General features: G+C 44.7%; 3 protein-coding genes across 3 annotated transcripts; 2 read left to right on the top strand and 1 right to left on the bottom strand.

The window, feature by feature from the left end:
* Positions 1–11922: 11922 nt before the first annotated feature.
* On the top strand, positions 11923–13078 carry EDB91DRAFT_1248635 (Peroxin 13, N-terminal region-domain-containing protein; the record flags this gene model as incomplete). Its single annotated transcript, XM_041322960.1, has 2 exons — positions 11923–12179; positions 12211–13078. 2 exons carry the CDS (start codon positions 11923–11925, stop codon positions 13076–13078), a joined length of 1125 nt encoding a protein of 374 aa, XP_041176984.1.
* A 300-nt stretch (positions 13079–13378) lies between these two features.
* On the bottom strand, positions 13379–15101 carry EDB91DRAFT_1134229 (WD40-repeat-containing domain protein). The gene is made up of 7 exons (XM_041318767.1): positions 14727–15101; positions 14548–14659; positions 14195–14495; positions 14003–14142; positions 13833–13953; positions 13618–13785; positions 13379–13559 (listed from the first exon to the last, which is right to left on the bottom strand). The coding sequence occupies exons 1-7, from the start codon at positions 15052–15054 to the stop codon at positions 13536–13538; spliced, it is 1194 nt and encodes a 397-aa protein (XP_041176983.1). The 5' UTR covers positions 15055–15101; the 3' UTR covers positions 13379–13535.
* A 290-nt stretch (positions 15102–15391) lies between these two features.
* On the top strand, positions 15392–16007 carry EDB91DRAFT_1237435 (uncharacterized protein; the record flags this gene model as incomplete). The annotated part of the gene is made up of 3 exons (XM_041321588.1): positions 15392–15404; positions 15458–15517; positions 15568–16007. The coding sequence occupies 3 exons, from the start codon at positions 15392–15394 to the stop codon at positions 16005–16007; spliced, it is 513 nt and encodes a 170-aa protein (XP_041176982.1).
* Between the last annotated feature and the right edge of the window lie 17 nt (positions 16008–16024).

Raw genomic sequence — 16024 nt, 5'->3', positions numbered from 1 at the left:
ATATATCATGATGTCATGATCAGTCATCTGCAGTATTGTACGACTCTTTTCTCATTGGCTGATTTCTTTCATACTCAGATATCTCCTATTCAATGTTATGTATATAAGTAGGTTAGTTAGTGTAAGTACTCCTTAGACTTAACCTTTTCGTTCTCTACAGTTGTAGTAGACCTAGACGTTCACTGCTCAATCTATCTTGTTCTCATCATCATCTGTGACCGAGTCCTAGTGGTTGTTGTCTTGACTTTACCATTCAGTGAACTCGGGTCATAACAGCATTCCAAAGGGTAACAGTTGTGCATTCCTTGCCATTGGATAAGTCTATTTTGACATCACCTTTTCTGATCATGCTAACAGCAGATCTGTCGGCAGTATGTACGTCTTGTGGGTCAATGTCACAAATTCCGAACACAAATCATTTTTCATTTCTCGGTTTTCCTTCGGCTACTGCCCGTACCTGAACCGGTCACATGACACCTTCACCACTTCACATTTCACCAGTCACATCTCCAATCGGATCCCCTACGCCCAGGGCTAGAACCATATGTCTTCCTATCACTTAATCTCCATCTCTGACATCATTGCTTATATATCGCTACGTTATGCGCAGTATCGTACGATTCTTTCTCATTAGCTGATTATTTACAGACTCAGATATCTCCGACTCAATGTTATGTATATAGGTAGGGTAGTTAGCGTAGTTTCTCTTTAGACTTAACCTCTTCGTTCCTACCCAGTGTAGACTCAGACGTTTACCTCTCAATCTATCTGATTCTCTCATCCTTGACGAGTCCTAGTGGTCGTGTGATACCTTTTGCCATTAGGTGAAACGTTGATCATAACATTAGGTTAAGTCTATCTTACCACTCCGACTCGAACTTTGTCTTGGACGCCTCGTCCTCGATAAACTTCACCCGTGCTATTCTGCTGAGAGTATTCTCGCGGATTACATTTTTCAAATCATCTTTCCCAGACGCGCACTATACCATTTTCTTTTACGTTAGTCTTTTGTAGAAGTAGACCAGGCCCTTGCCCTACACGAGCCGCCAGTCTATAAGGAGCAGAGACACTTAGGTCCTGCTTCCGCACACCTGCAGTTAGGTCCAAAACCCTACCGACTGCACGCTACCTACTTTTCTTTCGTACTATAAAGAACGGCACTCGCGGGTCTTACAACCCTAGTTACATTACCTTAGGAGGTTTTGGGTATTGAGAAGACCCAAACTTCACCGCGTCGTTCCCGAACTCCTCTCGAGTTCTACTTAGGTTGATGAACCGCTACACGCGCTGTATTCGCACCTATAAGTCATCATAGCTCCCCCTGGGAGATCTTGTCTCGTCAGAGACCGCGCCTTACAAATCCACGACAATGATACCTGTCGGGAAAACAACTGTCCCTTCCTTCATGTCCGAGCAAGAGTGGAGAACAATCCAATCCCCCGCCCCACACCACACACCAATTCAAGGATGGCAGACACTAGGAGCAGGGCCATCGGTATCTGCAGAAAGCTCCACACCAACCCCATCGAGGCCAACCTCTGTGGTAGCGGAAGGCATCTTAGGCCCAGAAGGGACTACCATCACCCACCAGAGCATTTCGGACGCAATATTCCACATAACCACCCAAGAAAGAGAGCTCAACCAAAACCGGTACAACGAGATCAAAGACCATCTCACACTCTTAGCCGAGAACCTGAACAGAGTGGAGACAGAGAAGAACAAGCTAGCAGAGAGGCTGAGGGCAGCAGAGCAAACGATCACGGCTTTGCAAGCCTTTCGTACGACAACGCCAACAACACAGGTGTTTACCTCTGGAGCTTCGAGCTCTGATCTCAAGATGGCCAAACCTACAGAGTTCACGGGAGACAAGAACTCCATCGACGTTGATACCTTCCTCTCTCAACTCGACCTCTACCTCACCTCCTATCCCACCGCCTCTGAGCTCCAGAAGAATTCCTGTCTTATTTCTTTCTGCAAGGGCTCTGCAGCGAAATGGGGAGAAAGCGTATCCAAAATGTCCTTAAGTGGACGACTCGGGTCGTATGACCAGTTGAAGAACGACATGCAAGCCATGTGGGGTATCATCAACAAGGAAGAAAAGATGGCTCGAGAGATAGATCATCTCCAGCAAGGAAACCGCAGCATCGCGGAATTCGTCTCTCTTTTCAGACAAAAGATCGCCCACTGTCGCTTCTCAGACTACGAACTCATGCGCAAGTTCCATCTCGCTTTATCCCAACGGATCAGAGATCAGTTGGCCCACGTAAACCCTAGGGACAAGAGCACCCTAGAGGGAATGATTTCGCATGCTCTTATCATCGGAATGAACTTTGAAGAACTGGACGATGAGAAAAAGAAGACCTGGCAACCACCACGTCGCCCATGGGTTGAAAGAGGCCCTCTCAAACCAGTTTCTCAAAGTGGAGATGCAATGGACGTAGACGCATCAAAGACACGAGGTGGACCCCAACCTCAAGGCAAATTGGGAGACACTTTCAAGTGTTATCGTTGTGGAAAACCCGGGCACATGGCCTGTAACTGCACAGGACAACCAATGGATGCAAAGGACAAGAGACCGGCTATCAAAGCGGTCAAGGAAGAAGAAGAGAAACCAGCGGCGAAGCCCATCACGCTGGAAGATATCCAACGCATCGTGAACAAGAGGATTTTCCTTACTTCTTCAGAAGAAGCCCTCAAGAAACGGGGTTTTTAGAAGGGTCGAAGTTGACTGCGAACTTAGACCAGAGCAATCATTTTTCTATCCTAAGTGACTTGGCAATCATGTTTACGGAAGTATCAGAAGTTTGTTCTGGGAATAAACAAGATCATTTTTACTTGCCAATCACGTTGAAAGGAAAAAAACAAAAAAGCAGAAATAGAAGCTCTAGTAGACTGCGGAGCAATGAACTTATTTCTCAACCAGAAGTTCATAGACAAGAACAAAGTCAAAACCAAGCAGTTACTGCGAGCACTGCCCGTCCGCAATATCGATGGAACTAAAAACTCCACCGGACCAATCAAAAGCTACACAGATTTGACCCTGAAAATAGGAGATCACGAAGAAGAAGTAGCCTTTCTGATCACAGATCTAGGAACCAATGATGTTATCATTGGAATAGATTGGCTACGATATCATAATCCAAACATAGATTAGAATGCGGGAAAAATGACGTTGAACTGCTGCCCAGTCAAATGCAAGGATGCCAAGAAAAAGAGGAGAAAGACCAAGGCAAAAAAGCAGAAGGATACATTACCTGCTTTATTACCCATGGAAGAAGATGACGATGAAGTCACCATGGAAACTTCAATTCCTGCAGCCAAAGTACAGCCTTCAGATTTGAATGCTCCTAAAAAGTAGAAATAGAGGAGATCAAAGACGAAGATTCACCACGAAATGTGTGGATCAAGTACAAAAGTTCAGTCGCTTCGGAGTTAGCTCAACAAGAGGAAAAGAAGAAGGAAAAGAAGTCCGTAGAAGAGATGGTCCCAGAATGGCTCCATGATTATCTCAAGGTCTTCTCCGAAGAAGAATCTACTAGATTCCCTGAACCCAAGAAGTGGGATCACAAGGTAGATTTCAAGGATCCTAATGACCTTCCTCCGAATTCGAAAGCATATCCCCTTTCGCCCGCAGAACACGACGCATGTGAGAAGTGGTTAAAACAAGAATATGAATTAGGACGACTGCGAGATTCAGAATCCCCAGTAGCAGCTCCTTTCTTCTTTGTTGCCAAAAAAGACGGAAAACTTAGACCCGTCATGGACTATCGGAGGTTGAATGAGAAAACCGTCCGAAACGCATACCCTCTTCCCCGATCACAAGATCTCATCGACTCTCTTACCGGTGCAAGCCTCTTTTCGAAAATGGACGTTCAATGGGGATACAATAATATTAGAATGAGAAAAGGAGATGAATGGAAGGCAGCCTTTAAAACTCCTTTCGGACACCATGAACCAGTAGTTATGTATTTCGGAATGACGAACTCTCCTGCCACTTTCCAAACTATGATGGACCAGATTTTCCAAGATCTCAAAGAAGGAAAGGTCATTGTGGTCTATACATCAGGAAAAACTATATCTCTATATAGAGGACCATCCTCTATATAGCCCCGATAGCACACCACAGCTCTATACAGTCTATGGCAAGCTATCACAGCACTATAGACCAGTATAGACATCATGAAAGTCTATATATTACCATAAAGTTTGGTAAGTGTATTTAGAAGTAAAACATTTCAACAACTATAGACCCCAGTAGACCATGGGAACTTTTTTTGATGAAAACCAAAGTTGTAGTCCTTGTCTAGGGAAGTCTATCCATAGTCTTATGACTTCAATAGGTTAAGATCCTAGTGAGTTATAAGGAAAATACTCGAAATTGAAGGGTTCAAGAAAGCAACTTGACCATGGGAACTTTTTTCGATTAAATCAAAGTTGTAGTCCTTGTCAAGGGAAGTCTATCCATAGTCTAATGACTTCAATAGGTCAAGATCTTAGTGAGTTATAAGGAAAATACTTGGAATTGAAGGGTTCAAAAGTGTTAAGGTACACCTTATTTATGTAAGCAAAAATGCGAAAATTCACCTTATGTGTATTCAAAATCCTAATGCTAACAGTCAATTTCATTGTCTTTTTCTTACTGTCATAATCCTAGTCCTATTAACCAAAAACTCGAAAATTCACCAAGTCTTGTGTTGTGGCTTTGTTTGGCACTGCTTATGTAAGCAAAAATGCGGTCAACCAACAAGTCTTTTCCCATTCTTTCCTTCCCCCCCCACTGCCCCCTCATTAGATTATCTTCCATATTTTTCTTACAATTTTCGAGTTTTTGCCTCTCTTCTCTTCTTCTTGCTTCTCTATCCTTCTCTTGGTGTTGATGTTGTTGGTGCTGGTACTGGTGCTGGTGCTTTGAACTCTGGTAAGTCTCCCTCCATAATTTTCGCATTTTTGACTATTTGACTAATCTTTTTTCTAACCCTCTCCTTCTAGCTCTCTTCCCTCCTGCTCCTCCTCCCCCCAACTATTTTCGCATTTTTGACCATTTGGCAAGTCTTTTCTCTGACTCTCACTTCCTCCTGTCTGATCCTCTCCTTCTAGCTCCCTTCCCTCCTCTTCCCTCAAGAATTTTCGCAATTTTCACTATTTGGTAAGTCTTTCTTTTTTTGTATTCATCTTTCCTCTCTGATTCTTCCTTCTAGTTCTCTTGCCTCTTCCTCCTGTAATTTTCGCATTTTTGCCTGTTTTGTAGTTATTAGTTTACATGTATTGTAGTAGTTGAAATATAATTTGGAATTTTCGCTTTTTTTTAATTTTGAGAACACTATCATGGCAACAAACAGCTATTAAGAGAAATTTTTGCTTTGTGTTTTGAGCTATAATAGCTACAATAGTTGTGGTATGTTCCACCCAGCTATAGCAACTTTAATAGAGCTATATAGCACTATACACTGGTGTAGTAAGCCTGCACAATTGGGCACTTGGCTATACGAGCTATAGTGCTATGGGTGGCTATATAGCCTTACCACATTTTCCTGATGTATCGATGACATCCTGGTCTTCACAAATGGCACTATAGAAGAACACAGGAAGGTGGTACGTGAAGTATTGAAAAGACTTCAGGATAATGATCTTTATCTCAAACCCGAGAAGTGTTCCTTTGAGAAGAAAGAAGTAGAATTCCTCGGGTTGATCATTAAAGATGGACATGTTTCTATGGATCCAGTTAAGGTTAAAGGAGTGCAAGAATGGCCTACTCCTACCTGTGTCAAAGATATCCAACGATTCATGGGATTTGCGAACTTCTATCATCGTTTCATTCTTGGATTCTCGAACATTGCCAAACCCATGAATGACCTCATCAGGAAGGATGTACCATGGGAATGGACGGACAAACAAGAAAGGGCTTTCCAAACCCTTAAAGACAATTTCACATCCGCACCAGTATTAGCAATGCCAGATGCCACAAAAAAGAAAAGAATCGAAACAGATGCATCTGACTATGCTACGGGTGGCGTATTATCTCAAAAGGAAGACGATGGACTATGGCACCCTGTTGCTTTTTTCAGTAAATCTATGCAAGACGCAGAGCGAAACTATGATATTCACGACAAAGAACTATTAGCTATTATTCGTGCATTGGAAGAGTGGAGGCACTATGTGCAAGGTGCACCAGAACCGGTAGAGATTTGGATGGACCACAAGAACCTTGAATACTTCATGACAAGTCAGAAGTTAACTCGCAGACAAGTGAGGTGGTCTTTGTTCCTTGCAGAGTACGAATTCACACTGCACCACAAACCGGGGAAGGTCAACGACACTGCCGACGCTCTGTCCAGGAGGCCAGACCACAGAGGGGGGGTAGAAAACGACAATTCAGATCACGTGCTTTTGAAACCCGAGTTTTTCCAAATCAAGGCAGCAAAACGAGGTCAAGTTCTGATACAGGGAGAGCAAATGTTACTCAAACAAATCAGAAACTGTACAGATCTAGATCCAGAAGTCCGAAATGCTATCGAAACCCTGAAGAAGGCCCCAGTACAACTACGAAAAGGACTAGAAGAATGGAATACAGAAGATGGACTCATCCTTTTCAGAGGATTAGTTTACGTACCCAATAACAAAGACATTCGTCGCTTGGTGTTAGAAATCTTTCATGATTCACCTGCAGCAGGACATATGGGCCGTGCTAAAACTCTCAAACTCGTTTCTCGTAACTATTGGTGGCCACAGATGCAGAAGTGGGTCAATGACTACATAGATGGATGCAACAGATGCAAACAAACGAAGGTGTTACCATCTAAACCCCATGGTCCCTTGAAGCCTAATGAAATTCCCGAAGGTCCATGGCAAACAATTAGCTGTGACCTGATTACCGATCTCCCTAAATCAGAAGGCAAAGACAGTATCCTCGTAGTAGTCGATCGCTTCACCAAGCAAACCCATCTTGCGCCAACCACCAAAGACATTGCTTCGAAAGGAATCGCGGACTTGTTTCTTATATACATATGGAAATTGCACGGAACACCAAAGAAGGTGATCTCTGATCGTGGAACACAATTCGTGTCCAAATTCATGCAAGAAGTCTCAAAAAGACTGGGAACCAAATGGTCTATGTCGACCGCATATCACCCGCAGACAGATGGACAGACAGAACGAGTAAACCAAGAAGTGGAACAATACCTTTGAGTGTTTATGTCTTACCGTCAGAACGATTGGGCATCATGGCTTCCCATTGCAGAATTCACGCATAACAACTCCATTACTGTAACTGGACACTCCCCTTTCAAATGCCTCTACAGCTATAATCCCAAATTCATCATCTCCCCTAATTCCTCCAACACCGTTCCATTAGCCGATCAAAGAGTAGCAGAAATGAAGGAGGCACAAGATGAAGCGAAGGCAACGCTAGAAATCGCCAATGATCGGATGAAACACTTCTATGATTGAGGAGTAAAAGACACACCAGTTTTCGAAGTAGGACAAAAGGTTTGGCTAGACGCCAGAAATATCAGACAACGACGACTGAGTCAGAAATTATCGGATCATCGCCTTGGTCCCTTCGAAATAATTGAACGAGTAGGCGAATTGAACTACAAATTGAAATTACCGGAATCCTATCAAATTCACCCGGTTTTCCATGTAGAACTACTCACCGCTCATAAAAACTCGTCATTAACAACTCGCACTGCACCAGAGCGTCCACCCCCTGAAATCATGGAAGGAATGAAAGAATACAAAGTAGAAGCAGTAATAGCCAGCAGAGTACAGCGAAACCGGTTGCAATTCTTATCAAAGTGGAAAGGATATCCATTAGAGGAAGCAACATGGGAAAACAAAGAAAACCTAAAAAACTCCCCCAGATTAGTCAGTGAGTTTTACGCGGCAAATCCCGATGCACCCAAATCGCGTCAAATTGCAAGCGCAATCATTCCGATCTTACAAACTCCTGATTTCTTAGAATGGAGACAGAAGAATATTCGACCATCCTATGTTCACGAGGACGCTCACCTTAAAAAGGGGGTAATGTCACGAATTCCAAACACGAATCATTTTTCATTTCTCAGTTTTCCTTCGGCTACTGCCTGTACCCGAACCGGTCACGTGACACCTTCACCACTTCACATTTCACCAGTCACATCTCCAATCGGATCCCCTACGCCCAGGGCTAGAACCATATGTCTTCCTATCACTTAATCTCCGTCTCTGACATCATTGCTTATATATCGCTACGTCATGCGCAGTATCATACGATTCTTTCTCATTGGCTGATTATTTACAGACTCAGATATCTCCGACTCAATGTTATGTATATAGGTAGGGTAGTTAGCGTAGTTTCTCTTTAGACTTAACCTCTTCGTTCCTACCCAGTGTAGACTCAGACGTTTACCTCTCAATCTATCTGATTCTCTCATCCTTGACGAGTCCTAGTGGTCGTGTGATACCTTTTGCCATTAGGTGAAACGTTGATCATAACAGTCAATGGGGACAAAATTCAGGAACTTGGCTCAATCTGGGCAGAAATTGGATGTTGTACCAGAGTCTATGATAGCATCACGGCACTCAGCAGGTATCTTCATCTGTTCTGCAATGATGGCAAGATCTGATGTTGTGAAGGCATAGTTTGATTCTGGATCAGGGGCAGATGCAGCGGTATTTGCTCCTTCCTTTGGTGAGTTGGTACCTTTCTTCTGGCACTGATTCAGCCCTTGACCCTCTTTACCTCCTCCTGGCCTCCAGCAGCCACTCTTATAATGGCCTTTCCTATCACAGTTGTAGCAAGTCATGTCTGTGTTAGCCTGGATTCCAGCAGGCTTGTGTCCCTTTCCAGGGTCGCCCTTGGCCATTAGAGCTGTGTTTCCACCTTTCTTCGAGCCACATCTGTCTGTGAGGAGCCTATGCTCATGCTCTTTGGAGACAACATTAATCAACTCATAGGGGCTGAGGGGGTCTACATTATCTTTGCAGCAGCATTAATTGATGAAAGCAGGGGTCGGTATGACTTGGGGAGAGATCCCAATAGGATCACATAAAAGTCTCTATCTTTGATGGCGGTGCCCATACCTGCCAATGACTCACAGAGCTGAAGCATCTCACTGAAATGAGCCTTCACATCACTGCTTTCTTCACACCTTGTCTCCTGCAATTGATGACACAAGTCAATTTGCACGAGCTCAGTTTTACCCTCATATATGTTGCATATCTCAGCCCAAATCTTTGAGGTGATCTTGAGCTTTGAATGTGAAGCAATATCTGATTGGTAATAGTGCTGAATATTTGCTGTTTAACGAGTGAGTTCTTTTGATAGAACTTGTCAATTCTCTTGTCTAACTCCTTGATCTCAAGCTGCATGGGCATGGTACCATCTGGCTTCATGACCAGGCTTGTGTCTGGGTCGATGGTGAACAGAACAGGCTTGAGTGCCAGCCATCAATATAACACATCAGGCCTCACTGCACCAATCACTGTTAATGTTCTCTCCTTGTAGGTTATCCAATTTGTGCTGTCTTCAGCAAGTTTGGGACATTAAACAGAGCAGAGTTGGAGCTGGGGAGCATAGTATCCATGATCGTGGCAGGGCTCATAACCTGTGGTTATGCGAGCCACTTGGAGATGGGAAAAGGAGAAAGCTAGTAAGAATAATCTCAGTTGCTTGATAGGAACTGAGATGTTTGGACGCGAAGGTTTGTTGCTTTATAGTAGTTAGCATAGTGATATAAGTGATATAAGAAATCTATTGTAGCTAGGAAAAGAATGATACTTTGCATATATGAATATTGGCTCAACATCATCACATTATCCATTCCTCATTGCGGTTGTGTTCGCAATATCATCCTGACAGTCCAGCTACTTGTCTGACTCCTCTGATCCCAACAAGATGTTGGTATGACAAGTTGTAATGGTGGTGGATTTTCTTCCTCAACAGCTGCCTGCTGCTGACTATTAGGCATATCCTTGAGATTTTGTGGAATAAAAAGCTTTGAAAATTGGGTGTCTGACTGCAAGGTTGTAGACTGGCTGAGTGTCATATACCAGATCTGACCACTTCTGACATCACTTGCATCCGCACTGCCTGACCCTACTTCATTCCACTTTCCCCTTACTTCCACTCCACTCATCCCCACCCCAACCCAGTTGTTTCACCCAGTTGTACCAGATTAACCAGCATTCCCACTCAGCCACCTCAGTTGGTTTACTTCCCACATAGGTTCTTTCAACTGGACCCCTTTCCCCATTTAGGTATATACATCTCCCATCAGTACATAGCCATTCCTTTTACATAGCCATCCATAGCCTTCTGCTATGTACTACTGATCACTGCCTCCTTACCTAGAGTATATAACATTCTGTACTTAGTCTGTGTTCTGTAGTCTTAATATTACTTTGTCTTCACCAGTTTCTACATGAGTAGTCAAATAAAGAAATAGTTATCACTGCTTGACTTGCTCCCCTTTGATATCCTCAATTTTGTCCTTTCACACAATGGCATTCTCTCCACATTGGTGGAACCTCAACTGGGCCTGATATACATTGAATCACAACTGTGTTGAAACAAAGGCAGAGATAGGTGAGCATAGGTATGATGGGGCACTGCTGCATGAGCATGAAGACACAAGTGGATGTGCAGTGCAGGAGGGGGCATGGTTGACTGGTGTAGCCTCAGATAGGCAGCAGCAGGGGCATAACATCCACAGCAATGGGAAGGTGATGGTGATGATGAGGTAGTATATAAGCAGATAAAACCCAAGATATCAAGATTACCCAAAACAGGTAGTCCGTGGATGACAGTGACAGTTCAATACACATCAGAAAAGAACTTTTCAGTCCTTGTATTTTGATGGGAGTTGGTCCTATGATGGCTGGGACCAACTTTTGTCAGGATACAAGGACCAAAAGAACTGTGTGTGACCAGGACTGACTTGTCCGTGTTTTACAAGGATTACCTGATTTGGAAACCACATGAGTTCTCTTTTTCTTTTCGGATCACCCCAAAGTGGTCAATGTTTCAATTGTGATACAAGGTCACATGTATGCCTAGATACTAAAAACTCAAGATTTGGTATAGACTTCTGTAGGGAATAGTGTGCACTATGACAAGAAAGCTCAAATCAACATATATACTTGTAGAATCAACCTGTAACACTTCAAGAACATTGAAAATAGCATTTATGATATCCCCCTATCATACTACACATATTGTAGATCATGGGTGGCATTGTGTAGCACACTATGATATGTTTTTACGTCTTTTTCATGTGTTTTGTATACTTTCCCACATATGTCCCACCTCTACATTCCTTCCACAACTCTTAGCTTAGTGTCCTATTGCTCAGGAGTGTATCACTGGTCGCTTATAGGTATATTACATGTGTTCTAACTCTCAGATCTCAAATCTATGTTTGATTAATCCTCCAGAACACTGATCTTCTCATATATCCCCTATCCCTATGAAATCAAACCATCGGCCTCCTGGAGCTATGAGACTGTGTTAAAATGTCATCTAGAGTGTGTATAGCATATATATGAGTATATAGTCCCATGTACAGTGTATGATGATGCATAAAATCATTAAAAATGCGAATTACATTGTTTTAATAGAACTGATTGCCTAATGGTAGCTGGTAGCAAATAAAAGCGGTCAAGTATGTTCTATGATGTATATAATGGCTAATATACATGATATATATGAGCCTACTACACAGGAGGGAGCAGGGGGAGGCTTGGAGGCTGGGAAACATTGATATTATGAGACTACCTAATCGAGTAATGTTTTGGGCGGTAGTACTCAGCCACTACCGCTTTGGGGCGATCCGAAAAGAAAAAAGAGAACTCACGTGGTTTCCAAATCGGGTAATCCTGGACAAGTCAGTCCTGGTCACACACGGTTCTTTTAGTCCTCGTAGTTCCATCAGCGGTTATCCCCCGATGGCCTCACCACCTAAACCTTGGGAGCGGGGCGCAGCAGCAGCAGCCCCAGCAGCGACTATCCCTACCACGCTACCATCAGCTACGACGAGCTCCTCTTCACCAGAACCTCCTTCAGTGCCTGCACGTCCCCCAGTGTTCTCCAACCCATCTACATCTATCGCATCACCCTATAATTCTTTGCAGTCATCCTACAATACTCCATATTCGCCGTATTCGCACCTTGGGTCCTCGTACTACCTCCCCATATGGCTCGAGTATGTACGGTGGTTATGGCGGAATGGGCAGCGCCTACGGTACTGGGTACGGTGGTTATGGCATGAATAGCATGTATGGCGGCATGCCCGGAATGGGTGGAATGGGTGGAATGGGCAGCATGGGCGGGATGGGCATGTACCCTGGTATGGATCCCAACAATCCTTCCCTTACACAGACCCTCGAAACCACAACCCAACACACCTTCTCCCTTCTCCACTCCATCGTCCAGACCTTCTCGGGCGTAGCGCAAATGATCGAATCGACATTCATGGCGACGCATAGCTCATTTTTCGCAATGGTCGGCGTCATCGAGCAGTTCAGCCACCTCCGCAATGCCTTGGGAAGTGTATTAAGCCTGTTCGGTCTTTTACGGTGGATGAAGGAGCTCATCACGGGGCGCCAGAGTTCTACAAGCTCTATACAGGGCGAATTTAGAGAATTCGTCAATGGCAAGCCCGTTCAGGGTCCGATGGGTCCCCCTGCTGTCAAGCCCAGCCGAAAACCCATCATCATATTTTTACTCGCTATTTTCGGCGTTCCATATGCCATGACGAAGCTCATAAAAATTCTCAATGAGCGCACTATGCAACAGCAGCAGGCCCAGATTGGCCCCGGTCCACTGGGCCTCCTTGACCCATCAACTCTTACATTTGCACGCGCACTATATCCATTCACGCCTTCATCTCCATCCGAGCTTGCGCTCAGAGAGAATGAAATCGTCGCTATCATGGGCAAGCTGGATCCCAGCACCGGTGTGGAGGTGGACCCACGGTTGGAGGTGGAGAGTGAGTGGTGGAAAGGTCGGACACGCGAGGGTCGCGAAGGGTGGTTCCCGAAGAAGTGGGTCGAGGTTCTCGAACGACGAAAACCTGCTGAAGAGAGCAAGAAGGTGGTTTGAGTATATGAGATTGGCTTCCTGTTCAGTCATTATTTACCTTTTTTCGACTTCAATCGTTGCTTTTTGATTGATAATGTGTCTCAAATATACAGACGCAGAGTGTACATCACCCTAATTGTACTTGATGGCTCCCACGGCTGGCGCTGATACTATCATAGCTTTGCCGTACCCAATCGCGCGACAAGTGCGGAAGACTACCAAATGGTGCACAATTTTGTACGCCATTAAGTTTTGACGCGTTCTATTCTGATCGATTTCCGGTATGTACCGGCAATGCCACCCAACTTATCTGAGAGAGGCCAATTATCTCAGGTCTTTTAAGTTAGGCGAGGACTTTGCAAACGTTCTGATAAATTTTCGAGGGGGTAGATACGAGTAGCAGGCGCAGGGTGCCGTTGATTAGCACCGCTTCAGCGATAATGAGGTCCCCGGAACTTCCGCCACTACTCATTACCAATTACCACTTTACTTTTTTACCCTCCTGTTGCGATTCACGATAAGCAAGCGCAGCAAGGTCATTGACCGAGAAATATCCTTACTGGCTCGCTCTCGCTGACATCCATGTCGTCATCCCGTTCTCTTTTCAGAATAGCGGAATCCATATCCATTGTACTTTCATCTCCCGCAGACTCCGAAGAACGTCCGGGTATAGGGCAACGCCATGCGCTTATCTTTGAATCCTCGCCACCTGTGACGAGAATTTCATGCTGTGTTGCTGGTAAGCATAAAATATCGCTGGACCAAGTAGACGTACATTTTCATCCCAGAAGACTGAACGGACCACCCCAGTGTGCCCACTAGCCCATACCGAATTTATTGTCCATGGCGCAGATGAGTCTGTTACATCCGAGCTTGAGAGGAGGGCCACGTCTCCCCTACGCGAGGATGTTACATCAGAGGACAACGCCATGATATGCCACATACTCATTCGAACCAACAAATACAGCGAGGTTACTGTCAGATCGTTTTGTATTTTGACACGTTATAAGATAGTCGGTAACCCAAGTTCGCCCATGGCTATGAACGGACGGGTTGCGAATGTCACAGTTCTGCAACATGTCAAGCTTTATACACCTTCATGAGAATCAAGTAGATCAATGGATAGTGGGAACATACCTCATTTGACCAGCAGCTGAATGTTTCCATATCGCTGGCAGCCCAGACACGATTAGTCGACGAGCCGCGGATCCATCCTGCTTGGGATATGCTACAACCCCAGCTCCCGACGTTCAGAACCGCTTCATCTTCATCGTCTTCCGCAGAATTTGATGTGCTAACCAGACCATCGGTGGAAGCTGATAGCAGGATCTGTCTAGACGTTGGAGATGGACTATTTTTTAGAAAGTGCAGTGCAGTAATGTCGTCTGAGTGTGTCGAGCCGTGAACACGGAGTGGCACAGCTGGTTTTCGAGGGTCCCTTCGATTTCGTTTTGAATTTCATAGTCTATGCAAAGAAGAGTAGGACCTACCAGTAGAGTATGAACGCATCCTCCTTCTGTAGATCTGTCCCCGCAGCAACCGTCAAGCCATTATGAGAAGCATCACAAGACAAAAGGGTGCGAGATCTGCCAGATGTTGTCACTAGTTACCAACAGCACTCTTGAGTTGTCAAACGTGAAGGTCCAGTATTAAAATATGAAACACATACTTGTTATGCTCGAATCACCAGAACGTTCATCCCAGGCAATCACGCAGCCATCCTTACCCGCAGATAGAAGCATATGTCGATCTGATCCACCAATGCCTCTAACCGTTCGCAAGGCCGTAGTGGCGCTTTCATGACCTTTGAGGGTCTGGACGCATTGCAAAGATGACTTGTCAAAAAGATGAATTGCATTTGAGGGAGAAGAAGCAGATGAAACATAGTTATTTCCCAGCGATGTTAGTGCAAGAACATAACTTCCATCCGGGTGATTTGTGGACTTTATTGCTGAAGAGATCGTCTTGAATGAAGGAGACTCGAGTAACGACTCCATAACTGTTCAAACGTTGAAGCTCAAGCGCTCAAGGAGCGCACCAGATCATCCAATAACATTGCAAGATCACGTCAGCAGATTATCTAGCCTCACGACGAATTTGCCTCGTCACACCTATCAGACTGATTCTTATTTCTTAACCACCACCCAAGCGCCTAGGCCTAGGTACCTTGTCCGCCGCAGCTGTTTTTTTCTCTAAACACCCACGCTCCTTTCAATCCACATTCGTTTTTATCCTTGCAAGACTAGCAAAGATTCCCAAACCTGAGAATCTATTCACCAGCACCAAGAATAAGCATTTCACTGTATCACTTTCTGTTCTACTCCCACTTTCAACATGACTCGTCGTGGTGAGTCGTTAGCCGCTTAGATCTCGCGTGCGAAGACCTAACACATCATATAGTTCCCCGTATTCACCGCCTCCCTCAACGTCTTGACTACAACTTGATTCCTGCGCCTTTGGGTGCGTGTAAACGCATATATTAAATCCCAACATTAATCCCATTACTACAGATCTATCTCTTCCGCTGGCCACGGAAAAGTCTCCATTGCCAGCGATCATTGTTACCCCATCCTCTCCAGCAGCCGACGCTCCTGAGTACTACATTGCGTTCTTAACACCTCCCCCAAAGCCTACGCTTCGTGATCGCATCTCCGAGTATTCTCCTTTTCAGCCACAGCTGCCACTCAAGGCTCGAACCGCTATCATCATTTCGCTCATTATCTTCATTCTGATCTGCCATCTTCTGGTTCACCTCGCTCTTCGCCGTTCACACTTCAATTTCATCGCATCCTCTGATAACGTTTCGTCATTCAAAGCGGATTATCGTCAGCCCCACAATTCACTTTGGGACTTGTTTGCCTTGGATTTCAAATCTTTATGGAGCGGACCGATGGCAGGAGACGCGCGAAATTTCATCATCGAAGATTTTTCACAGCCAGCGCATCGCTAGATGCTGGCAGGTTCGCC

This window comes from Suillus paluster (assembly GCF_016628075.1).
Source record: "Suillus paluster strain FC165 chromosome Unknown EDB91scaffold_27, whole genome shotgun sequence".
NCBI classification, from domain to species: Eukaryota; Fungi; Basidiomycota; class Agaricomycetes; order Boletales; family Suillaceae; genus Suillus; species Suillus paluster.
The sequence above is the reverse complement of the archived record's forward strand: the minus strand, read 5'-3'. Positions and strand labels throughout refer to the sequence as shown.